Source organism: Triturus cristatus, chromosome 12 (genome assembly GCF_964204655.1).
Source record: "Triturus cristatus chromosome 12, aTriCri1.1, whole genome shotgun sequence".
NCBI lineage: Eukaryota > Metazoa > Chordata > Amphibia > Caudata > Salamandridae > Triturus > Triturus cristatus.
Genome location: NC_140595.1, coordinates 226,026,501 through 226,052,882, shown reverse-complemented (window position 1 = coordinate 226,052,882; position 26,382 = coordinate 226,026,501). Strand labels below are relative to the sequence as shown.

General features: G+C 43.7%; 1 protein-coding gene across 1 annotated transcript in view; it reads right to left on the bottom strand.

The window, feature by feature from the left end:
* The window catches only part of LOC146775759 (SNF-related serine/threonine-protein kinase-like), a 252,112-nt gene that overhangs the window by 154,606 nt on the left and 71,124 nt on the right, over positions 1 to 26,382 (bottom strand). Inside the window, exon 2 of the mRNA XM_085638992.1 lies at positions 19,072 to 19,702. Coding sequence (XP_085495118.1) covers positions 19,072 to 19,660 — 589 coding nt within the window. The 5' untranslated portion in view covers positions 19,661 to 19,702. The remainder of the gene's footprint in view (positions 1 to 19,071; positions 19,703 to 26,382) is intronic.

The window sequence follows — 26,382 nt, the reverse complement described above, 5'->3', positions numbered from 1 at the left end:
CGGAGGGGAGATTGTATAAAGGGAAGTATGTGAAAGATACAGGGGTTGGCACGGGAACAGAAGGAGCGTTTCCAGGGGCCAAGGTGGAGAGTAGGACCAATACAGAGGCGGGGGATATTAAGGAAAAACCACAGAGTAAAGCTTCCTTATATGGGGGTGACTAAGCCTTTAGGTGCCCACTTAATGTTGGCAACAAAGGAGCGTATATGGAAGGGCGAATATGTGGAGATTTTGAAGCTCTTACACAGGGAGGTGAGGTCTAAGGAGGGCTCTAAGGAGGAGGAGTACGAATTGGCTAAGCGCCCTAAGGTGCCGCTGACAATTGAAAATTGGACGGCGGCATTTTTTATTTATGCCAGTGTGTACTGTGAGAAGTTTCCCGAGCGCTGCGTGGCCATATTCAAGTATATGGATGTAATACGGAAGGCCCAGATTACAGGTAGTGGTTACGCCTGGGCACAGTATGACGAAGAGTTTAGGGCGCGTATGGCTTGGGATTCAGAGGCAAAATGGGGTGAGCTAGATAATGATTTGTGGCAACATACCATGGGGGCCGCGCCAGGGGGTAAGACTATTTTTACGGCTAGTGGTCTGCCTCTAGTTTACCGGCCCTTTCAGGGCAAGCCCACCCGGGGTGGGGTGGGAGGCTCAGCCGCATCACAAACTGGAGTTGGGGTATGTTGGGATTTCAACAAGGGCTTATGTACACGGGAATTTTGCAAATACCGACATGAGTGTTCCAAGTGCGGTAAGCGGCACCCTCTCGTCAACTGCTGGGGAGTTAGACCATCAGGCGGACAGCAAGGGCAGCAGGCAGGTGCAGGGATGTCTGGCAATACGCAGCAGTCGCAGGGTGGACGGGGGGGCAGGGGCGCACAGGGTTCTGGGCCAAAGGGCTCCTACGCCAATTAAATTGGCTCAGCTTGAGGAAGCATTGAAGGGCTACGGGGACTTGGTGGCAAAACAGACACTTTTGGATGGTTTTAAGTGGGGTTTTCATTTGGGGTACCACGGGCCCCAGCTGAGAAGGTGGCCGGATAATTTGAAATCTGCATCAGAGCACAAATTGGTGGTGCGTGAGAAATTGAGTAAAGGAGTGCATGAGGGGAGGATGGCAGGCCCTTTTGGAGAGGGGCCAGTTCATAATTTGATCATTTCCCCTATTGGTGTGGTGCCCAAAAAAAGAGGAGGGGCAGTTTCGGCTCATTCAACATTTGTCATGGCCAGAAGGGTCGTCAGTCAATGATTTTATCGATGAAGACGCTGCTTCGGTGTCATACTCCTCAGTTGACGTCGCCATGTCACTTGTGGTGACCGCGGGCGCAGCTGCAGGCATGGCAAAGTGTGATATCAAGTCGGCTTTTAGGCTGCTCCCGGTTCACCCGGACGATTGGCCTTTGCTGGGTATACAATTTGAGGGTAAATGGTATGTGGACAAGGCGCTACCAATGGGCTACTCGGTGTCATGTGCTCTGTTTGAACTGTTCAGCACTTTTTTACAGTGGTTTTTCACGAATCGCACTGGTCACAGCTTGGTCACACATTATTTGGATGATTTCTTTTTTGTGGGTTCCCCGGGCTCTTCGGAGTGCCAGCATGCTCTGGACTCTTTTCATGAGCTTATGGAAGAGCTCGGGGTGCCGTTAGCACCGGAAAAGACAATGGGGCCTAAAACTGTCATCTCCTTTCTGGGTATTGAGCCTGACTCAGTTGCAATGCAGGCTCGTTTGCCTGAGGACAAGAAATGCAAAATGTTGGCTTTGCTGGACACGATGTTGGCTAGGCGGAAAGTGACAGTGAAGGACATCCAGGTGTTGTTAGGCCATTTGAATTTTGCTTGCAGAGTTGTAAGGGCGGGACGGACTTTCTGCAGGCGCCTGGGCCGGGCTTTGGCGGGTCAGCATTTACCTCACCATCATGTGCGTTTGTCGGCAGGTGTAAAAGAGGACCTGCGTATGTGGTCCTTTTTCTTGCACTCCTTTAACGGAGTACCACTGGCCAGGGACGAGGATGTGCAGTGGGATGTGCAAATGTTTTCGGATGCAGCAGGCAGTGATGGTTTTGGCATTTACTGGCAAGGACGATGGTGTGCAGGGAAATGACCGCAGGCTTGGAGGAATGGAGGGCGGAGCATTACCTTTTTGGAGTTTTTTCCACTCCTGGTCGCTTAGACCATTTGGGGCAAGGAGCTGGAACATAAGAGGGTCCTGTTCCGTGTGGACAACATGGCAGTGGTGCAAATAGTCAACAGGCAGTCAGCCAGGGATGAGCAGATTTTGAAATTGATGAGGGTGTTTGTGCTGGGCTGTTTGCGCTACGATATTTCATTCAGGGCTTTGCACGTGCCAGGTGTGGACAATGACATTGCGGATGCTTTGTCTCGTTCGCAGTGGGGGAAGATTCCATGGGCTGGCCAAGGAGGCGGACAGGACACCGACCCCGATGCCGGAGCACCTCTGGTCTGTCGGCAACGTAGGGTATTTCAACTGGTAGTAGGTTCTTTGTCTGCTTCCACTCGTGCAGCGTATGCTTTGGCGTGGAAAGAATTTTTGTTCTCAGGAGCTTGTAGGAAGGAGGAGTCGTGGCGCAGTTCGGAAGATGTAGTTCAATTTATCCTGGACCTCATTGAGAAAGGTTTGTCTAGAGTCACTATTGCTGGGAAGCTGGCGGGGATTTCCTTTATGGGTAAGCTCTATTGGGGTTATTCCCCGTCTGCTGGGGAAATAGGACGCAGGATGCTTGAGGGCTGGGCTAGGGAGCGGGGTGGAACCGTCATGTCCCGTTTGCCTATTTCCTGGCAGACGTTAGCACGTTTGTTGACAGTTTTGCCTGCAGTTTGCAGGGACGATTTTGAGGCTTCATTGTTTGCTACCCTTATGGTGTTCATGTTTTTTGGGGCGTTTCGGGTTTCTGAGCTCCTCGGGACCAAGGTAAAGCAGGGCATTTGTTGGCAGGACATGTGTAAACAGGTGTAAACATTTGGCTGTCCAGTTCAAAAACGGATCAGAGGGGTGTTGGGAAGGGGGTGTGGTTAGAAGCAGGAACCCCCAGTTGTACTTGTCCGCTGCGTTTGGCGAAGCAATGGAAGATACTATCAGGAGGAGATGGGGGTGACTTGGTTTTTAAACATATGAATGGGTCTCGCGTCACTGACCATCAGCTGCGTATGGTTTTGCGCAAGGGGTTACAGCGGATTGGTTTGGAAGGGGCCCAGTTTGGGACTCACTCTTTTAGGATTGGGGCAGCGACTGAAGCGCATAACCGGGGTTGGTCTCAGGGTGACATCATGCGCTTAGGGCGTTGGTCATCAGACTGTTTTCACAAATATGTAAGAGCGAATGCAGCAGAGGCGCATGCGTCAACTTCTTTGGTACGAGTCTCATTCTTGTTTTTCTTTTCAGGTACGGTAGCTGGGCCCCACGCAAAGGAATTGACGGTGTGGATTGTGGGGCATTTCTTCGTCAAGTGGGCACATGTACAAGCGTACAAAAGTTATTTTGGGGGAAGTTTGGGGTTCAATGACAGCCTTTTTCGGATGATCTGGAAAGGGAAAGGGGGTATGCTTTGGAGGGAGCTTATTCCATGTTTAAATAAAGCCATGGTGAGGGGGCAATGCCCGGATATTCTTTTGATACATTTGGGGGAGAACGATCTTTGCAGTGTGAAAGGGGTGGTCTTGTTGCGTGCCATGAAAAGGGATTTGGCTTTGTTGAAGGAGCGCTGGTCGGGTTGCCATGTGCTCTGGATGGAATTGGTCCCGCGGAGGGTGTGGAGAGGGGCTTTGAATCCCAGAGCTATTGACAGGGCTCGGAAGAAGATGAATGCGGAGATTTCCAGGTTTTGCCGCGATTTGGGTTTCGGGAGAGTGACACATAAGGATATTCGTTTTGAGACGGTAGAGTTTTTTCGTGGTGACGGGGTGCATTTGTCAAGGTTGGGCATGGACCTTTATTTGTTGGAAATTAGGGAGGTTTTGTCTCGGTGTTTGAACGTGCAGAATCATGCTCGTGGAGTTTAAAGCTCTCTGTTGTTGGGGGGCAGAAAGAGGGGTGGGTGGTGGTTACACCACCTCTCTCTTTCTGGGTGGCGGGGGTTATGGTGAATTTTGCACAGTTTTACCGGAGGTTGGTGGAGTTATGTTGTTGAGTTGGGTTATCGACAGGGAAAGGATAGGTTAGTAAGTTTAGTTCGGTTCCACAGTTTGGGGGCCGATAGCTGTAAAGGGGCAGTCAGGGGAGTTTGGTTAACGGAAGGTTTGTATTTAGAGATTGTTGGGGGGGGTCATACAGGAATGTAATGTTTTGATATTGTTGTAATGTTGTAATGTACGGGCGGGGGCGGGCTCGAAGGAATTTAGGGGAGGGGGCGGGGTGCGGGGTTAGGTATGTTATATTTAGTGAGGTCTAGTTTTGGAAGGCGTTCGGCCAAGGTTTTTAAAATTGTAATGTGCACCTGTTTCCAATAAAGCGGCCTTTTACACACAATTCTTGGTCAGTGGCCTGCTTCCCCCCCACCCCTCCCTCCCAAGGGCATGCAATTAAAACTCGCAGAGCCTCGCATCTTGAGTCTCTCTTCTGGGGCACCTCCCTGCCAGGCCTCAATATCCTCCCGCCGCGCATAGCTGATCTCCCTCCCTCATCGGGCCGTAAATCTTCTCAGACTGCTCGTTTGCTTCGCTCTCACGTCCTCTCTCCCGTTGTCCATGTCTTACAAATGCTTGTTTATTTTTGTTTCCCGGTTATGCATAAGTTACAGCCTCTCTTTAATGAACAAGTACTCTCTTTAGCTGTCTGAAGAGGTCAACTTAAACTGTGCAAGTCACGGCACCACAGCTATGGGGTAACTAGTCATGTTTCCCCTCGAAGCCTTTCCTCATACCATGGGGCGGTCTTCGAGAAGAGATGTGTCAGTGGGGGCAGCCCTGTGCCGGAAGAGTAGACTGCGAACAGCACTATTTGGATGGATTGTGAGCTAAAGGAATCGAGATGTTCAGCAGTTTTCCTTCAATGACCATTGTGAAGACACGATGTTGCTGTAATAAATACGTTTGCATTATCAAGATTGCTGTCGTACTCTTTAGACAGCTGTGATATTGAAAGCAATCTTGGCATTACTGCAAACTGTTGTCATTAGTAACCTAGAGTACTGGCAGATGCCAAACAAGTGTATTCCACCATGCTGTGAGAGGATATTACAATGGGGGGGGGGGGGGTAGGGTGGAAGGGGAAAATTCCGACCATTATGTTTTGACCTGACTTTGGACCTTGCGCCTACTCACGTTAATGAGATGTGAGTGTCAAATTATCAGGATACGTTCTATTATATTATTTATCTGTTTTGAAAAACAACACGTAAATAAAAGGCATTGTCATTTACAATGCCAATACCTCAAAGTCTTGCAAATGCGAGATCTATTGCATTGCAAATGCTTGTTCCTGTATGTTTGCAGTCTGTTCCAAAAGCATGGTCTAAGAATGAATACAAAATAGATCTGAATGACAGACAGTTAATGAGTTATGTGGGCATGGTTTCAGGACATACGGATAAGGTGTCCCACCTCGGAAATAAATGCATTCTTCGATTGGTAGTGGAGTCTGCTTAGGTCTCCTGTTTTTAGAACTCGGCTCTAGATGGCGTGCATGCACGGTTTCAAACTAAGACATGCTGTATCTACTGTTATGGGCCTCAGCCCGCTCATAGGCTTCGCACTGGCTGACACCATCGTCTCTCCATTTGTCATTCTCCCCATTTGTTAAGGTCATACATCGGTCATGCCTTTTTCGGCGTTTAGCCCTCCCCGAGCGCACCCCACAACTTCTTTTTAACAATATGCATGACCATTTTAGTGCATTGTTTCTGCACTTCTTTTTTCTTTGAGATCGCTTTTCACGAGTGCCGGTTACATTGCGCTTTTTCCCTATGTCCTTCACGTCACCTTGCCTTATTTCAAGTCTTTACCCGTTTCCACTACCGTGGCTCATGTTCTCCTCGAGCCACACACTGTGGGACACCAGCTTGTAACATGTTTGTTACACATGCAGGATCTTTTAAAACGAGACCACCGTCTCAGCTCTCCCTGGTAATAATTTAAACTGGTCTACCTCTACTCCGAACCGTCCATCTTCACTAATCTCCTTCAGGTTCGTACAGGCATCCTATCACAAAAACCCAATTGTCCCTACAAAACACGGGAAGCGCCAAGCTACGGAGCACCAGTCATCCTATCTGTCATAACACTAAATGCTCACTCTTTCTTTCTTTGTTCCCCCAAATGTGACTACTCCAACTGGGCTGGGACTTGTTTAGGTGACTATTTTATTTCTTTGTTTCCTACTGGTCCTGTCCCTCATCCCTCCCACCACATGATTTGTTTATGTTAGCATTGCCTCAGACCTTGTCACGTGTTAGTTCCATAAAGGCTTCAAGTAAACAGTACTTTAAAAGACAGCTCCTTTCTCTGTGCTAATTAATATAATTTAACTACAATCCTGGGACCACATTAAGCGAAGAGGTGATTTACAACTTTCTTTGAATGACTTCAGCAATCTTCTGTAAAACAGATACACATTTCTGTGATTTAAATTGTTACAAGCATTTAATCAAATAATTTAATCAATATTCTGAACTTACATTTGTAAGTTTCATATTCCAAACTGTGCTTCAAAAAGCGAGCAAAGTTACTCATTAATGGTTCCTCCATTCCATTTTGTAGCTATAGCTTCGCTGTAGCGGGCACTGTTGTCTGTCTTCGTGCGTTCACCTTCAGCAACATTTAATTCATTTTAAAGAATAAAAGCATTGGTATCTGGGACTTCACGGTGCTGCAGAGGCAGCATCAGTATGTTTTCATATCTGTTTTTATGCACTGAAGTGTGCTTTCTTTCTTAGAGGTACAGTTGGTGGTTATAAATATTTCAGGACGCAACTTTTAACTTAATGGAATTATAATGTTCGCTATGCTTTTAAGATTCCTTCTAAATATGTTTTTAATCATCATGTGCCAAGAAGCTGCATTCGCAGAAGAGCGGGTCTAATTTACTCCTCTCAAAAGCTTTTAAAGTTATGAGTGTTTCCATTTTGCATCATTCACCAGATATTTTGCAAGCCCTAGCTTGTCTGAGACTAAGATAGCTTTAACTTGTGAAAAGCGTGCTGCGTTTTTTGGAAGCAATCGAGTGGTGACTAACAGGCAAAGCCCGAAGGATGCCATTGCGAGGCCAAATCCTTTTCAAGGTGTCCCATAAAGAACGGGTTGGATTGGCCTACTGTCCTTTCGGTGGAATCTTGGATAGAAACACGGATTCCCATAATAGGAAGTTGAATTATTGTGGAACTGTGGATTTAAGAGATCTTTGAACAAGGTTGGAGGTGAGAACCGGACAAAGTGGACATAAGAGTGCTCTAGTTTCTGAGTCCCCAGGAGAACTCTAAAAATAAAGCGAAGAATCGCGTCAACTGTTTTCCTCTACCAAACAAGTGCTTTTCAAACTAGGCACTACTGGAGCTCAGAACCAACAAAATCCTCAATTGTACTGGATTTTTTCCCCTGAGCTCAGTATGGACACTGTTTGGCTTTGGCCCATGTAATTAGAGACTATAAACAGACAGAGAACAATGGAAGCTCCTGGGGCAGTGTACAAATCAGAATTTGGGCTGGAGAAATATTTGTATAGAATTTTGCTATGATTTTTTGTATGTTTATTTGTACATATTTCACAGTGGTGTTATATTAATTCACACCACCCTCCAAAGAAACAGTTTTTTATGTTTGCTGTTTAAGTTTGCTCGGTGTAATGAAAAATATTAAACGGTCTGTATTTTTCTAAATAGGAGAATGTAATACCAAAAAAGGTTTTTTGATTAGAGTGAGTAATTAAACCAGACAGCGGGACTCCACGTCCTGGATGCCTTTCTTCTGCCTGCACCAGAGGGGGAGGAGCGCTGATAGCAGGGCGCTACAAAGTGCTGCTCTCTCTCCGTAACACGGGAACCAGACAGCGGGACTCCAGGTCCCAGAAGCCTTTCTACTGACTGCACCAAAGGGTGCTGACAGCAGGGCACTACAAAGCGCAGCGCTCTCTCCAGTAAAGCCGGGAAGCGCCCGGGCCAAGGGCGGGCCAGTCATTGCCCGTCACTGAGCAAAAGAGGACGGGCTGATCCACCCACACGGATTTTTCAGCTGGGGACACATTGACGCAACATTGGAGGTCATCTGTACCTATTCCACCTCAACGGCGAGTACAGATAATCCGCTTTGGTTATGGGGAAACAGAAATTTAATATGGCAGAGGAGGTCACAATGGGCCCGCTTGAGAAATTCTTGAAAGGTGCTTTGGGGATACTGAACAAAGAGATAAAAGACACCGAGGCTAAACTTGAGGCAACTCTTAAAGCTACCTTAAAAATGGCCCCTATATCAGCTGAGTCACCTGCTTCCAAGGCCTTAACTGTAATTGAAGGAGACCCTCAAGCAAAAGTCCCTGCCCTAATTCTACCACAAGGGGAAGCTTTGCACCCTACGCTCACAAAAATTCAATCCCCAGAGTCAAATAAGACATCACCACCAAAGAAGAACCTGAACATAAGGGCGCATGAGCGGGCCACTCAAAACTCCCCTTTCCCGCTTACGGACATTAAGGTAGGAAAGAGGCAGGCTGGTACAGCAGACAGAAAGTTTAATCCCAGGGAGCAGTTGCAAAGGGGACATGAGCCCGTGACAACGACCCTCAAAGACATTAAAGACCTGTTGGTTGCTATGGCACAGAGAATGACTATCATGATTTTATCACTGACCAGCCGACTGACTGCGGTCGAGACCTTAGTTCAGCACCATATTGTGGCGGATCAGTCTAATAAGAACCTTGCTTGCAACAGGTTGGAGTTAAATCAAACAGCATGTTATGTTATGTTATAGGCATTTCAAAAGCGCGAACGGTTACCCAAGGGTATCCTGGCGCTAACTGCTTTCCTCTGGACGTTGAGGTGGAGGCACAATTAAAGGTTAAAGATCCAGGTTTTAAGTTGTTTCCTAAATGTTAGGAGATTGGTGGAGTTTCTTAAGTGGAAGGGGAGATCATTCCAGGCCCTTGCGGCACCAGCAATGAAGCTTCTCCCACCCCATGATACTCTTTTTATGGGCGGTACTGATACCAGCTCAGCCCCCAAGGAGCGAAGTGTTCTTTTTGGCTCGTACCACTGCAGCTGCTGCTTGAGGTAGTCTGGGCCAATGCCCTGCAGTGCCTTGTACACAGGGCACAGAGCTTTAAAACGTACCCTTTTCCTCACAGGCAGCCAGTGGAGTTTTTTGATTTCCTTAGCAATCAGCTTAAATTTTGGTGTGTCGGTGAGCAATCTAGCTGCTACATTTTGCAACAGTTGAAGCTTGTTCATAAAGCGTTCTTGAATGTTTAGAGACCATTACAGTAATCTAACCTGGACATAATAAGTGCCGTGACAACTGTCCGCCTACTGTCTACCGGCAGGAAGTGTAGTATTTTCTTAATCATTTTGAGTGTATAGAAGGGGATTGACGCTACAGCATTTATCTGGTCACCAAAGTTGAGCTTATCGTCAACTATCACTCCTAGGTTCTTTACCTTCCTGGTAGGTATGGAAAGAGTGCCCAATGTATCTGACCACCAATTTGGGGCCCAGAAATTGGGGTAATTTCCGAATAGAATGACCTCAGTCTTGCTTGAGTTGAGTTTTAGGCAATTCTGAGACATCCACCTCCCAACTGCCTCCATACAGTCGTGGAACCGAATGTCAATTCCTGCTCCCTGTCCAGGACGCAGAGCCACCACAATTTGTGTATTGTCTGCGTAGGAGGTAAGGTTGAAACCAAAGGAGCCAATTAGGGACGCTAAGGGAGAGACATATATGTTAAAAAGTGTTGGACTGAGGAGGACCCCTATGGTACTGGAGAATGGTTTGGAACAGAATTCGTCCAACGCCAAAATTTGAGATCTGTCTGTTAGGAAGGACTTCAGCAACTTCAATACCTTATCCTGGACCCCACATGTTGACAAACGGTCCATCAATAAGTCAAGATGGACCGTGTCGAAGGCCGCTGACAGATCTAGCATAATAAAAGCGGCCTTGCCTCCCCTATCCAAAACTTCTCTAATCTCTTCGGTGGATTTATTGAGGGCGGACTCTGTGCTATGTCCCTCTCTGAACCCATAATGAGTTGGATCCAGACATTTAGTTTCGCCTAAGAAAGCAGTAAGTTGAATATTCATTGATTTTTCGACCAGTTTAGCTGGTAGCGGAAGGTGAGAGATTGGACGAAAGTTATTGGGATCTTTAGGATCCAGGTTGGGCTTTTTTAGTAGAGGGAGTATTGAGGCAACCTTCCACCATTTTGGGAATTCCCCTACTTCAAACATTGTGTTAAAAAGGGAGTTGAGTGAGAGGGCCACGGGTCCCAGAACATGTTTAATTACCAGACCGGGATCGTAGGGGGAGCCTGACCTTGCTGTCACCAAGAGCTTCTCTGTGTCAGCAATGGATAGTGGCTCAAACTTGTCAATGACAGCATGGGGAATCATGGTAGTGCTTCTCTCCTCTGATTGAGCTCCCATTCTGATCACGCTTGGGTGGTGAAAAGCCGAAAAAATAACATCCACCTTATTTAGAAAGAACCTGGCAATATCCTCACATAGTTCCTGGGTTGATTCAATTTTTGCTGGACGAGGAGAGGCCAGACTTGACACTATTTTAAAATGTTCCTTGGCCGAATTTCCTGCAAGACTGATACGGTTTGAGAAGAAATCTTTTTTTGCATTAAAGATAATTTGCTTATAACTAGCAAGACTTTGTTTGTAGCGTTTTTTCTCAGCTTCCTTGTAGTCTCTCCTCCAAATCCGTTCAAGAGATTTGCAGATAAGTTTTTGTTCCCTTAGATCCTCCGTATACCAAGGGGCAGTAGGTTGAGATCTTTTGGGGACAGCACTTTTTCCGGGGCTAATTCATCACAAGCTGTTTCGATCTAGTTGGTGTAGTATGTAGTGGCCTCCTCTAATCCTGTGGGTAGCTTACCCGCACTCGATGAAAGTGCATCTATTAGAGCAGAGCCCTCAATTTTACTCCAAGCCCTACTTTTAATTTGACTCTTCGGCCCCTCCCTATCCAGACAGCGCACTGGGAGGACCAACTCAAATTGCACTGCAGAGTGGTCAGTCCAGGTGAGGGGCAGCAGACCTGAAGAATGGAGTTGTGGATGGTTTGAGAAAATTCCATCTATGGTGTGCCCTTCCACACGTGTAGGGCCTATCACATGTTGACTGAGATCTGCGCTTTTCATTAAGTCTATAAGGGCCGCCGTATCTGGTTCAGCGAGAGCTTCTAGATGGTAGTTGAAGTCTCCCATAATAGTAAATGAGCCAGAGCAGAGCCCCTCTTCCAGAAAATTACCAATTGATGTTAGGAAGGTGCTCATGGAGCCAGGGGGTCTATATAATAGAATACCCTTAAAAGTGTAGTGATTAGTAAGGCTAAAGCTGAAAGATAGTGCCTCGCAATCTGGGCTTGAGGCTCTATGAAAACCAACCTTAAAATAGTCATGATAGATAATAGCTAAACCACCTCCTCTCCTAATTGGCCTGTTTAGGGTGTAACAGAGAAATCCGGGAGGTGTAGCTTTCACTATGTCTGGGCCTGAGGCTTCATCTGTCCATGCTTCTGATATAAAAGCTAATTTGATATTTTCTTCCTCTACAAAAGTTGCACATTCTAAACTATGTTTCACCAGCGATCGGGCGTTGAGCAAGGTACATTTTATCACCGTTTCCTCTGGTTCTACCCTTTTGAAGTTTTTGTTATTGGTGGACTTAACAGTCTGGTATCCTAGTCTAGGTAGGGAACAGTTACAATTGGGGCCGGTGATTAGGGAGGGGGTCTCATATACAGTGTGAGGCACACACAGCCGATGGTCTTATCAACCGGCCTCATATCAAGCATGAAAAACGAAAAGACTAAATGAACTTGAGAAGAGTCCGGAGAGCAACGGCGTCTGTACTGTTAATGGCCTGGGGCATTGCAAGACGATTAGCCATACAAACAAACTGGAAAGCTTCACACTTGCCCCGATACCACATCAAGATCAGGGAACTAGCTATTCTCCCCCAAGGGCTACAGACCTCCCACCTGATTGTGCACCATACATGGTGGCCCTTATAGACGTCCCCTCAATGCCAGAGGACAAGGTGGAAACCTGTCACAACTGTATTTGCCTAGCTTGAATGTATTTTTTGATTAAATAAATAATCTAAAAGTTAGATTTTGTAGTGCTGTACCTGCTTAATAACCTTTTATTTTTGTTTCACTTACTGTAAGTTTTTGTTAACTTTGATAATGTTACTACCTGTGATGTCACAAGTCAGAGGTCATGTGAAATCGCTTAAAGTAGTAAGGGGGTCGCAGAAAATTGCAGTGGTGTAAAGGGATTAGAGGTCTTGTGTTTTCATTTTGTGTGAGGTCTTGGGTTAAAAGGGATCAAGATGTCACTTCTTGTACCCGTAGCATTTCAGAACCATTCCCTGGTTTGGAGTTGAAGCTACTTTCAAAGCCAGTCAATAGGGTGGTTTGGCTTCACCATGCATGTTAACAGTGTCATTTCGAGGCCAGGGTGTTGAAACTGGTCCTTGGTGTTCACTGAAATCTGAGATGTAGTCTTAGTCCTGGGTGCAGGCTTTGCTGTGGGTGCTGGAGAACCTTTGCTTCTGAGTCAGCACCTGATGGAGAAAGCGATATTTGGTTATGCGACTCCTGGGCCTCCGGGTTACCAGATGGTCCCTCTAAAATTGTCATCACACTTGAATTCTTTGACATCTTTTGCAACTGTTCCTATAGGGGACTTTAAAGATTGAGTCTATGCTTTGACTGATAGCAAAGTGCACTCACTGTCTATGCCTTTCATTCTGAATGATCTTTTTGCAGCAAAAGGTGTTGGCCCTTTAACCAGCGCTTTCGTCATGGTCCCTTGGTAGAAAGAAGCTGCAAAGTCTGTGGTCGTCCAACCACAGGAATTGGCTATTGCAAGAGAGGGAACATTTAATATTTTTTTTTTTTAAAAGAGTGTTTTCCATAAAACACCCTCAAACGATTTATTCTTATAAGATGTGGCCCCAGGTTTTTCCGTGTAGTTCATCCTCAGTCACTGCTGGTTTGTGCAGTGGATGCCGCAGAATCGGTCTTCGGCTCTCTAGAGTCAACAATGCTCTTAGGAAAAAAGTTTAAAAGGGCACTTGAAGCACATACATACCCAATGGTGGCAAAAAACTAAGGTGACATCTGTTTCCTGCTGCATTGCCAGTGTCACAGAAGGAGTCCTGAGTCACCTTGAAACTGTGAAATGGCACAGTGCTCCCTCCTGATATTTTTGCAATGCAAGGTGTTGCATGCTGAACAGGTGCTATTGTCAGGATCCCTCAGTAGACAGAGGATACAGATACTGTGTTAGTAGCAAGAGGGGCAAACTTTAAAAGTGTATTCTATAATCTCTGAAATGAGTCACTGTCAAATGACCTGACCCCAGGCTATTCAGTCAAGTTCGACCTCGGTAACTGTTGGTTGTTGTAGTCGATGGCTTAACATTCGTCTTTGGCTCTGCCGCCCTCCAGTGTGTCAAAAATTCTCTCAAGTCCCAGCTTTGACACAGCACTTGAAACAAACTTAAACCCAATGGTGGCATAAAAACTATCAGAGTAGGAGTCTGTGTTTTGCTGTGTTGTGACAGGAGATATCCTGAGTCACAAAACCGAAAGGACCTCTTCAAAGAGAGAAGCAACTTGCAATATTCCGAACCTAACACTATATACAAAGGATCTGCTCAGCATGTGATCTACAACAGCACATGCTGCAAACACCAAACACAGTGGTGAGACAATGAGAAAAATCATCATCTGTTTCCTCTTTTATACTCTGCTCAATAGTCCATATGCATTCTCCTTTCCCCCTGGCAATTGTCTTTAATCTGAGTATAAAGAGGCTAGAATCAATGTAGATAATTATGTCTGAGATTCTATAATCTATGGGAGTATACAAAATAGAGAGCTCATAATGTATACACCTACTGGAGTATAATGAGTCCATCAACCATGGGACTATGGTAATATAGGACCATGGACCATGCTCCTTCTGAGCTACAGAAATATAAAGAGCTCTTAGTTTATAGTAATACATTGGCACACAGAATCTATAGTCTAAGGAGATAGAAAATCCTAAAATGTCTATGGTTCACAGGAGCATTTGCTGTATATGGAACCTACAGTTGACAGGGCTTTATAAATTGGTGGAGTCCATGGAGCCAACGAAATACAGTAGGTCTATAGCTACTAGAACTACAGTTTGCCATACTTGTTTATCGAACAAAGTAAGGAATAGGTATCAAAAGCTATTTAGAGATAACGTCATACAATATAGTGTAAAGTATAATCAAACAGGTAAAATCTCATTAATGATCTATCTGTGAAGTTCGTAATGGAATAATTTCTGGAAGTAATCTGGAAATTACACACAATATTCCACAACGCAAAGTAATATAGCTTTGGAAAGAGATGCACGTTCCACTGTAAAACATATGGAACTATACGATGTGGACAGTGTGTCAACTTCGAGTTCCTAAATCAGAACATCCCCAAATCAGGCAAGATAGATCAACACGTATATAGACAAGAAGAGAGGTTCCCGGAAAATACATTTCCCTAAATTGTTACAGGTTGGCAGGTTGGGATATACTTTGACTTGAAATTTTGTGCCATTTACTTTACGTTCATCATGTTGCCCTGACTAATTGTCCCTAATAACATACATAATCTGAATTATGCCTAACACCTTTATGTTGTTTAATTGTATGAGCTTTTAGAGTTATTAGTTAAAACAAAAGACTTGTGTAAAAAAACAAAAAATATCAAATTAAGTAAAATTATGAAAGTATGATCCCATATTTTAATACTGTTTAACTGCTTTATTATTAGTAGAATTATAAACATTTAATACAAACCTAATAATACTTAAATGTCAAACTTTCCCTTTGTGTTTAGTAAAGTGATCCAGAGGTGTGAAACCACAAGAGCCTAGCAAGTCATAATACGTTTACGCATACTTCAGATGGGAGTAATGAATCTTAACATTAAATCAAGTTGTTTTAGCATCTCCCTTTGCAGTTCTTGAGTAATGATGCACCAGAATAAAGTGCTAAAGCATTTACGAATGGGCTTCTTAGCATTGATATGTTCCCTAGATTAGAATAGAATACTGATATGATATACAATACTGAGGAAACAGGTCTTCAAGGAAGTCTCCTCATGTCAAATGGCAGCTCATTCCACTACTTTTAAGCCAAAGCGTACAGCTCAGATTACCTTTAGAATAGTCAGATAGGGTTGGCTGATCATAAGGACCTCCGAGGATGGTAGTGGACCACTGAAACTCTCAGCAAAGGCCAAGTAACTTCTGAAATGGCTCTATAAGACTTTGAAGACCACCCACCCCAACACCAAAAGCAGTCAATGCAACAAGCACAGATCAAATTTCCTGAATTGCAATGTGAGATGTGTACTTCCTGAAGCTGTTTCAATATTCATATAGATCTACACTTACAGGAACTGTTCCAATTCCTGTTTGGCCTCTGATCTTTGCTGCCGACTTCACACACGGTACAAACACCTGGAGAAGCTTTGAAAAGGCCCAGTTGCTGAAATGGGAGACAGTAAGACTTTGGGGGCTAAAAACAAGTCTTGTCAGCTCACAAGGTCATCAACTATTTGGCGAATTAAATGTTCCCTCCTTGTCCATTCCTTTGCCCACTGGGCACTTGAGGCCTGCACAGAGTGCCAGCAAACCATAAACACATGATGCGCTTTAAGCCAACAAGACGACATACGAGGTCGGGGAATTTGGTTCATATTTGCTCTGTAATATAAGCTGTATGGGGACTTTTATAGCAAAAAATTAAGATATTGTATCCACATATAACGCAGATACAAATATATTTGCAGGAAAGGCTATCCTCTTTATTGGTTAACACAAAAATTCAACATAATGTTTCTCTAATTTTTCACTAATTTAAAAAAAGGGTCAGTTAATTCATGCAAACTATACAGTAAGGCTTTTCTTTTAAAGTCAGATAGGATAGAAGTGTCATAAATACTGCTAAGACAATAGGTCTGGTGTTGGCTGCTAGCCTACTGGCTTTGCCCAAAAATATTTACATTATTTACATATGTTCATTTATTTTGTTTACTACAAAACATTTTATAAAATGTCTACCTGTGTGTACATACATGAACAGGTGGAAGTCTTTGAATGTGTTTGTGATAAGGTTTACAGGAATATTCAAAGACTGCCACCCATGCGTGTGCATGGACAGGCGGCCAATCTTTGAATGAGTTTTGGATGGATTATAAACATTGTACAATGTGAGCAGTGCCCGGATGGGAGGTTCCATATTGACAGTGGATGCAAAGGACCAGTAGAAGAGTCAGGAGAGCTGCTGGGTCCCCAAAGAATAATAAAAACATTATTATTTTTTTTTAATCTGGGCATCTCAGCCACTCAAGTGGACTATGTTTTTTGTGGAACGCCATTACTCACAGTAAAGATAAATAATGGCTACAGTGGGCTGACCCATTGCCGCGTACTGTGGTGGAGGGAAGCAAAACAGGATCAACATAACAGACCAGTAGATGGAGGGGGCTGACTGAATTAACCTGTAAGATACAGATATATACAATGAGTCAGTCTTGGCTAACGCCAGACCAGAAAAGGATTCACTTTGTATCATCAGTTACTATTAAAATATCAAACACTTTCCCTTTTGAGTCCATGCCAGTTAAAATGTGATAGTGTTCCCCAGCCCTATATCTGAGCCACCCATATTAGCTATGGTGCTGCATAGCCATAATATCTTGACTTCCATGGCGAAGATTCTGGCTCAACAGCATAATATGCACGCCACTGCCTCAAATATAGGAACTGCCACATCACACGATCTAACCAGGGTACCTCCTACTGACATAAAAATCACACACCAGCAGAAGGGCAAAAATAGAAAAGGTGGTCTTGATAACTAGGAGGCAGCTAATATAATTGGCACAACTAATGTCAATATATGCATTGCCAATAACAAAGCAGATGTTATAAATGATCGGTCTCAGAACCTAGGGAGACAAGTGTTAGCTGTAAAGCAAACACGTTTTCAGACTGCACCCCCAAATTACCTACCTATAATAGTTGGTACTACTTCTGAAGATGTGGAACACAATCTGGTACTTATTGTGGAGAAGTGTGGCTCAATGATTAGAGCGGCAGACCCTGATGCAGAGGTCTAGCCCGGGACCAGGGTTCAATTTCCCGCCTCGGCGGGTCTTGGGCTCAAAAATTCCACGGACCTGATAATTCTCGCCTCGGTGCCTATTCCAATCATGGAGTCCCACTCTGCAACTCTGGGCAATAGCTTGCTTAATCTCCACAACGGCCCCCACAACGCTAAGGATGCCTGGCCTCCACCTTGGGGGTGCCCAGGAGTGGACGCCTCACAGGGAAAGCCAGGATGGGTTCCACAGCGGTATTCGTACAAGCGCCTTGAGACCCTTGTGGGTGAGTAGTGCGCTATACAAGTATCAATTTACATTACATTACCGAGTCTAGCCCTCTCTTTCACATAAATCAAAACACAGAATAATATGGTTAAGTAAAATGTAGAATCAATGCTGATAGTTGCAACACCCGCTGGGGCTGGGGCTACTGGTATTGTTCAACCTAGCAAGACTAAACCTAAAATACATAAAATAGGACACATTATGAAAAGAGCTACATGCAATTTAAGAAGTAATTTTAAAGAGAGACAAAATGCTATTTGATGATGAGTTTTATACACTTACTCAATCCATAAGTGGGTGAATATGACCCTCTTGAAAAGGGTTCTGTTGTCTGGTATGTGATTTGAGGGGCATGTCCATTGAAGTTGAATTAATCTTTAATAATATTCTACCTGTGAGGTCTAATGCTCGCCCAGTGGTTTTAAAGGATCTGATAACAATTTGATAGATTTCTTACATACACCGGGAACTTTCCACTTAAGTGAGCTCCATTACTACACATCAAACATTCAGTGCCATCATTTAGACTGTTGCAAACAGAAGATATAAGACGAGTTTCCATCATGAAGTCATCAATGGTACTAAAATAGGTTCGCGTATTTGGCAAGCAATGCATATGTATTGACCAAAGCCATAAGAAACAACGTTGTGGTATGTTACTGGCATGTGATCTAAGATTCTCTAATGAATTAATATATAAGAATTTTGGGTCTGTATTGCTCGCTTAATAAAGAAGGAAATCACTAAGAACTTTATGCGTAGTTTAGGTTTGACTTGTTCAAGGGTAAGAAGTAGGTTTAGGTTAAAGTTTAGTTTAGTGGTTAGGTTTAAAGTCAAGACTATAGTTTGGGTTAGCTTAAGGTAAGGTTAAAGATCGGGTTAGAGTTAGGGAGAAAGGAAGGCTTAGTGTTAGGTTTAATATAAATGTAAAGTCAATGTAGTGTGGTTGATATAGAGATTGTTTACATTATGTACTTATGTTGTCAATGTGCTGGTAGGCTCATGTACATACTGTGATGTAGTGGTAAGGTGAGGTAGACAACCTCATGTAGTAGAATACAACTTTGTAACATTTGGCAACTCTTGAGTAGGGGCATGCCTGATTAGTACTCTTACAACTCCTGAGTTGGTGAGGACTAGGACAGTACTCTTATAAATTCTGGGCTACAGTGTACTAGGATAATGCTGTATCAGTTCACACTAGCTTAGCATTCGAACATCTCCAGAGTCAGGGTGGAGAAGCATACTATCTCAGATTCAGGGCGCATTATGATAACAATCTGCAGATCAAGCTGAAAGGCATGCTAGAACAGCACTCTGTGACAGCGGAGAAATTCATCACAGTAGGTAATCACAAAAACTCAGCACACATATCAGATATCTAACCATAAACATAAGGGATCAGTATGCGCTCTGCAGGCAACTGGAATCATTTACACATGCTCGGCGCAAAGGACAGCCATCTTACCTACAGCAGGGGCATCATACTCATCCCCTAGCAGAATCTCCGGCGCGGAATAGGCAAGAGAGCCACAGCTAGTGGTCAGCATGGTCCCAGGCTGGAAGCGATTGCTGAAGCCAAAGTCAGTCAGTTTGACAACGCCCTGCTCCTTAAAGAAGACCACGTTCTCAGGCTTGAGGTCACGATGCACCACGTGCAGCTTGTGGCAATAGGAGATTGCGTGGACAATCTGAGCAAAGTAGCGCTTGGCCTGTGGCTCAGAGAGGCCGCCGTCATACTTCATGATGTGGTCAAACATATCACCACCATCACCCAGCTCCAGGATGAGGTAGAGCTTGGTCTGTGTATCAATCACCTCATACAGCCTCACTACATTGGGGTGCTGCACCAGTTTCATGCAGAGGACCTCCTGCAGGAGATGCCCTGCCGCCGCCTGGTCCAGCTTGGACTTGTCAATCACCTTCACTGCCACCTTCTCGCCGGTAAAGACATGTCGAGCCAGCTTGACCACAGCAAAGTGGCCCTTCCCCAGAGTACCTTCCAGGTCATAGAGGCCAGCAATCTTTCCTTGGTAGCAGCACTTGGTCCCCGCCATGGTGTGCCTGGGACGGTCATAGGAGTCAGCTCATGTGGAGGACTGAAAGGAGGAAAAAGAAATATGATGAGTATGGCACCCCAAGACATTCAGCAACAGCAGTACTGCTCACTTCTTGCCTCTAGACAGTAGATCTATAGTAGAAGTTTACAGTAATTCGTAAAATTCTGTGATTACAATTAACATTTACCACACTTTGACGACACTTGAGATGCCTCGGAAGTGGAGTTTAGAGAGGCTATTGTGCTGTGGAGCCAAGGCAGGGACGACACCAGCACACTAAAGAGGCCTTCAGCCCAAGGTGTTTTTTGGTGTGAAAGAAATGTAAAATGTGCGCGTTTGGTAATTTGCAAATGTAAAGGCTGCTTGGAAGCCGGTACAGGCTTCAATTGATGGAGTCACTTTAAGAGCATTCTTTTTGAGAGGTATTGTAAGGTGACCTGATGAGCTGTAGAGTGCGTACCTTTAACTGACAGTTATAAAAAAATACTTACTCCAAGTACAGTCTGTGTATTACTCAGACCTATATTTTGTCAAGCACTTTTTTTTTACCTTAAACCTAAATCTGTTTGTGCACTTTGTGGCAGCCTATCTTATACTGTGTGCAATTCAAGTTTAAAATAATGAGCTATATATTCAAGGTACTTTCTGTCACGGGATGGGACCTCGTAACACTAAACACACACTATTCCTCACTGTACCAAGCAGAATCCAATTTCTGACTCTCTGGTTACAAACACAGATATCAGCAGAGATTGCCTTAATCAACAGAGGTTTCACAACATAAATCAGTGCATCTCTCACTCATCAACTTACTTGCAATTATTTTTTCATTTCAGGTGTGTCATTTACATGCAGTTACTTGAAGGGGAATGAGTAACATAATAGTTACAGACTATTTTGTTTTTTTGTCTCGCCTTTGATCCGCCCACTCACGCTCACTGACCCTGTCCCCATTGGATTCAGGATCACACTTCCAGTACGTTTTTAATGCACTTTGAACACTGATAACCATCCGTCTCTCATAAGGGTAAATGTTTTGAGTGAGTATTCACACAGACGTGCACACTCCTTATCTAACTCAAACACTCGGATCCCAACCAGTTTAGTACAAGGTCTTAAAGCGTGTAATAACACTGATCTAAGGACGGTGAATAAATAATTTGGGTATTTTCAGATGTAATGAAATGATTATATGGTATGTTGTCATATCCCTGGACAAGAATAAAAGAAACTAAAACATCCAGGTCAGTAAATCCATTAATAAGCAACAAACAATTGTGGCACAGAAGCAAACAAACATCCCTAAGGGATGTACACAGTAATAAGAAGTCCCTTGCAAAAGACCAGGCGTTTTGGGTGGATACGTTCTTTTGAGGTAAAACAATCATTAAAACCGGATTCAAATATGAAGTTAAACCAAGATATCTGAATCAGATTAGTGTTTTATAATTTGCATATAATAATAATTTTACTCAATTTAGTGTAACCCCTATGCACACTAAAGGCTCCACTCTCGTACTCTAAACAACCAAAGGGAGGCTGACAACCGAAAAGCTCATTTCAGCAGACTGGTCTGATCACATTCCCAATCCTTTTTCCCTCCACTCCTCCAAAGCTTCTAAAACGTGCCAGCCTAAGAAACCAAAGCAATGGGTAAGAGAGATGTAAAAAAACACGGATATCCCATGCTAGCTCCAAACGTAGGGCTCGCATTACAAACTGTCTCCTTAGAACCAGAGTTCGACAGACTAACATTCCAACACAACAAAACCACAAAAAGATTAGTGGATATGACTGCTTCAAATACATTTAAATGATAAAAACATGATGATTAGAACATTTGTTACCTAAGAGCTGGACATGATAGGAAAACACTCAGAGCATCTGAACAAATGTGGTGTCAGTATCCATCCGTGGAAAACCTGGTGCAACTCAGCAGTGAGAGAGACATATATAAAACTTTGAAGCTAAATCTAGCCATATAAAAATTAGATGAGTTATCTCCAATGAGTGGATCACGAGCGACCAGTAGCTCACAGACACCTTCAGAGTAGCTCACAGCCCTGAGTTCATTTTTCACTCAGCACAGGGTCACAATTTCTTTTCAAAGTTTAGGGTAGTCTGAGTTTATTTCACATTATTATCTTCGGGCTGCAGATAGCAGGGCCTGATAATGAGCAGTCCTGGAGTCAGATTTATGACCCAGGGACCAGAGGTGAAGAACTGAAGCACTGAGGATTTTAAATCATAAATAAAGGTCCTTCTCAACTCAATAGTGGAGCACAAGCAAACAATTATGTTTCTGAATGCTTTTAAATGGGAGAAAATACAAATGAAGAGTTAACTTAATGACTAAGTTAACTCTTCATCTTTATGCTATCCTATTTCAAAGTGTTGATTTTACAAACAGCAGGCCCGTTGCTCCCAATGGCCATTAGACACCCCATATTTATAACCGAAAAAAACCTGTCATTTTTTTCTAATGGGAGAGATTCTAAGTAGCTAAAAATATTTCTATGAAACAAGGAGTCAATGTTTTTTTCCACTTTCAATTAAACCAATTACATCCTAATAGTTTATGAAGCATGCTTCTTCACTTTAAATTTCTCCTATTCAAACAAATTGCTGTATTTATGGCACCATGTCTGAAGGACAATTACACACAGCAGGCATCTTGCTCTGAGTGGCTGGTAGACAAAGTGTTGTATTTATAACTGAAAAATGCAGTCATTTAGTCAAGTGAGAAAGATTTAAAGTGTAGAAAAACGTTCCATATTATGAACATTTTTCAGCACTTTAAATTTCTCCGATATGAAAAATGGCTGTATGTTTGTGTTATACATGTAACAGTGTCACATATGGTGAAAGGTATGTCCTGTGCCACAAGTACATATGGCAGACTCTTATTCTCCTATACACATCATACGCACACGTTCATACATCCCCAAAGACCACACTCTCACTGACACACATGGCAGCCCTGTCAGAGTGCACTTAGGCAAAGTATTTTGTTCAAACCATAGTCTTTGGCTCTATGGCCATTAGGCTTAATTAAATTAACTGGGCTTGGGCGTGTCTGGTAACATTGCACGAGTGGCTTGGCTATCGGTACCTCACAATGATTTCCACAGATCATAAGTAGCCCTCACTATAAAAAAGGTTGGGCACCTCTTATAGACCAAGAAAGAATTGCCTTAAAATACTATTTGAAAATGGGAGAAAATCAGGTATTGTGTCCATCATCTCTTTCTCTGTTGAGGAAAAAACAGAACTCTCCTTATTTCGCTCCTCAATTCCTTGATTATACAGGATAGAAAGCCACCTCACGAAAATCCATGGTCACTCACCCTCCCTCAAAGTAGTCAACCCAACTTAATTGCGCAAATCAATCACCACATCTGTACCTTCATCATTTTTCACTGTACCAATTTCCGCAACGCTTATGGAAGGTAACTATTTGTCACTTCTTATTGAAGCAACCTTATCAATACCTCCATAACGCAAAGAACAGACGCAGATTGATTGAAAATTGGGCACGTCTCATCTTTACAGAAAAAAACTTAGTTTACTATTGTGGCAAAAGTATCAAAGATCTGTGTTGAGAACCAGCTTAAACATTTCATTGTACAAGAATGTGATAAGCTCCAGTCAGGCTTCAGGTCTTCCTGCAGCACTGAGATTGCAATTTTCAAAAAGTAGATCATTTTATTTGCATCCTAGGTAAGGGTTGCTCCAGCCTTCCCATCCTTCATCACCTATTGGCGATCTTTTACAAGATGCATCGTACAAATTTAAATGATCTTAAAGGCTGTGCTTTTATATTTATTTATAAACATCCTATTGTTGCTAATTCTTAAAACTCTGCACTCCTCGCTTCTCAGGTTGCTATGGGCCAATGAGGAAGCTACACTCAGAGGGCACACTGATCACTGATGTTACCATACAAGAAAAGAGGGCTGATAGACCCAGATCCTGAGATATATCTGGCGGTGCAGGCACATTTTGAGGGTATATCCTATAGGCCTCAATTGATAGCCGAAAGTCAGTTACAAAAATCTAGGACATTACAAACAATAGTAAGGCAGAGACCTAGGACAACTAAAACCTAGAATAAGCCAGTACTATCAACAGCTGAATCATGGCATGAGATGGTGGCCAATGCCGGCCAGTCGCAACTCTATTCTCCAGGTAGCCGTTTGTTAGACAAACCTAAAGTGCAGAGGACAAAGGAAACATCAGTGAAAAATGTACTGCAGGGGTTAGTATATATCAGGGTAGGAGTTTCATTTTGCTTGAACAATTGAAGGAAAGGGGCTGCACTTAGACACATTCACATACTATTGACTGATATATGCAGGTGCAGCATACCCCAAGGAACCGGACAAATCCATTACACTATGCAGATTTTCCAGATATCAGAAAATAGCTAAAGGGTTTCTCGAGTATACATATTAATGGCGAATAGAAGGCTAGGAAACAGCAACACTGCTACAAGAAGATGGTTATATAGGGCAAGCAAATTAAGATATTAGAAGCAATGTTCTAAACAAAACAAGTTTAGCAAAATACCACAAAAGGCTCGTCCTTTCTCAATTCTTACATTAGTATTATTATTATTACACCCTTCTCTTTGATGCAAATTAGAGCCAACAAAAAACCTGCGATGCAAGCGATGCCGAATCACAAAAGCAGATTTTTATCACTAAGCCTGGGAATGCCCAAATAATAAAATGTATTGGAATCAAGTGTTCTGCATACTGTGGGTCAATTCTTCCTTATTACTATTATTAGTAATATTATTATCGTACACATACAGCCGCCTGGGTGGCAGTGAACAATTATATTTTCAACAAAATAAAACCAGAACAGCAATTTAGGATACCACCCCCATTCCCTCCTGGAGGACTTATCCACCATACTCACTATTCAGCCTTGTGAACTCTCAGTGCGGAGAGGGGTACAGCGAAGAGGGGTAGCCGTCTCTACTAGGCTTGACATCGGACCTACAATCCTCTTCTGGATGCACTGCCAAGCAACCTCCATAGTCATTCCTCAACCTCTGACACTGAAGAACGATTGGAAAAACTCTTACGCTGCCATGTGTTTTCTGCATGGCCCACTGTAGTTTTTCCTATGTTAGCCTAACTGTGCATGCTGTAGGCCTAACTTTCCTTTGCACACGTAATTATATAAACACGCTTGCTTTTGTGCCACATTGTACATGCACACGGAACCTGCATATGTTTTCGCGTTTTGTTCTTTTCCTGGGATTTAGTCTGAGCACCACCGACAAGGTCCAACAACAAAGTCCCTTGTTATTCTTTCTGGCCAGGCCCTGGCGCCTAGACATAACACAAGAATGCAGCTGCTGTTTATGTGAACAAATGTCCTGGCATATAGATGAGTCCATGAGACACAAACACACACACGGAATGAGAGTTCTGCAACAAGAGCACTGCGTCTGCTGAGATGTAGAGCGTTCATCTGTGAATGGTACAGGGTCTGCCGCAAATCCCAGTGATCTTTTACATAAACATTTAGCTTTATTCGAAGGGGAGGGAGATTCAGTTACACTGTCTTATAAAATTACAGTCCTTTTCATGGAATATGGATCATTGACCATGCTAACAGTATTTTTATTATGCATTTATTTTCGAATTGTGACACTTATACTGCATTTCAGAACACAGTAGTTTGAATCAATGCTTAGTTTGAGCCTGTGGTTTCAGATGCTTGGCACAAGCACTTAATTGTCAACCCTAGGGCATGTAACAGTCTGCCACAAGGTGGCGCTGTCTGGTTAATTTAGAGATGACCACAACAACAGGTATTTATTCATTCAATATACATTAAAAAAGAGTACTAACTGCCGCCTAAGTAATTCTTCTAGCTTTGAAGGCCTGAAATAGTAAGAACTGTCACACCTGTAGGAGTGTGATTGTCAGTAGTTTGATTCTTACTCTCATTGGCAGAATGGCAGGGGCAATGTGTGATGCAAGCTGCAGTGGCCTCCTGACGAGAGCCCTGGCAATTATCTTTTTGCAAACTAAGCACTGGTTTGAATAAATATTCTAAACTTCTTTCATGTCTCTTTGATATTTTATTGTGGATAAGTAAGAATGAGAGAGTGAAAGGGTGTGTTCCGTTACTGCGATCCCTAAGAGGGTCGAGAGTGTTGTGTTCTGGGGGACCAATTCACTTGTTTCTCTGATATGGTTAGGAGGGCAAGTGAGGCACTATAGCTAGTCAGACTTGGACTCATGGATAATGAGGCAGTATGACGACTCAGTCCCTACATACTGATGTTCCATGGCCCCAAGCACAGTTCTGTTCCAAAGCAGAATCCCTGCAACAAGGTATTTATGTCAGGAAAGCTCCCTGAAATCTTTAGAGAGGAAGCTAATGAATGCCCCCCAACACCTTTTCAAAGATATCACTTTTTTAGGTCTCGCCTGAGCCAGCGCATGCGCTACCCTGAGAGACATTTAGTAAGTGGGGTTTTGAAAGTCCTACCACACGCTTTTGCTGGCCTAGCGCTTGCGGTTACGCACGCCGCCGCCATCTGGCTTTCCGCCATGCCTCATTAAGCGCATCGCTTGGGGCACCCTTACAGCGCGACAGCGATTACTTTCACTTTTGCCGCGGCTGCGCGCTCACGCACAGCACTCGCGTGCTTTCAATTTTAGCGCGCTCACTTTTGCTGCCGCCGCCGCCGGGCA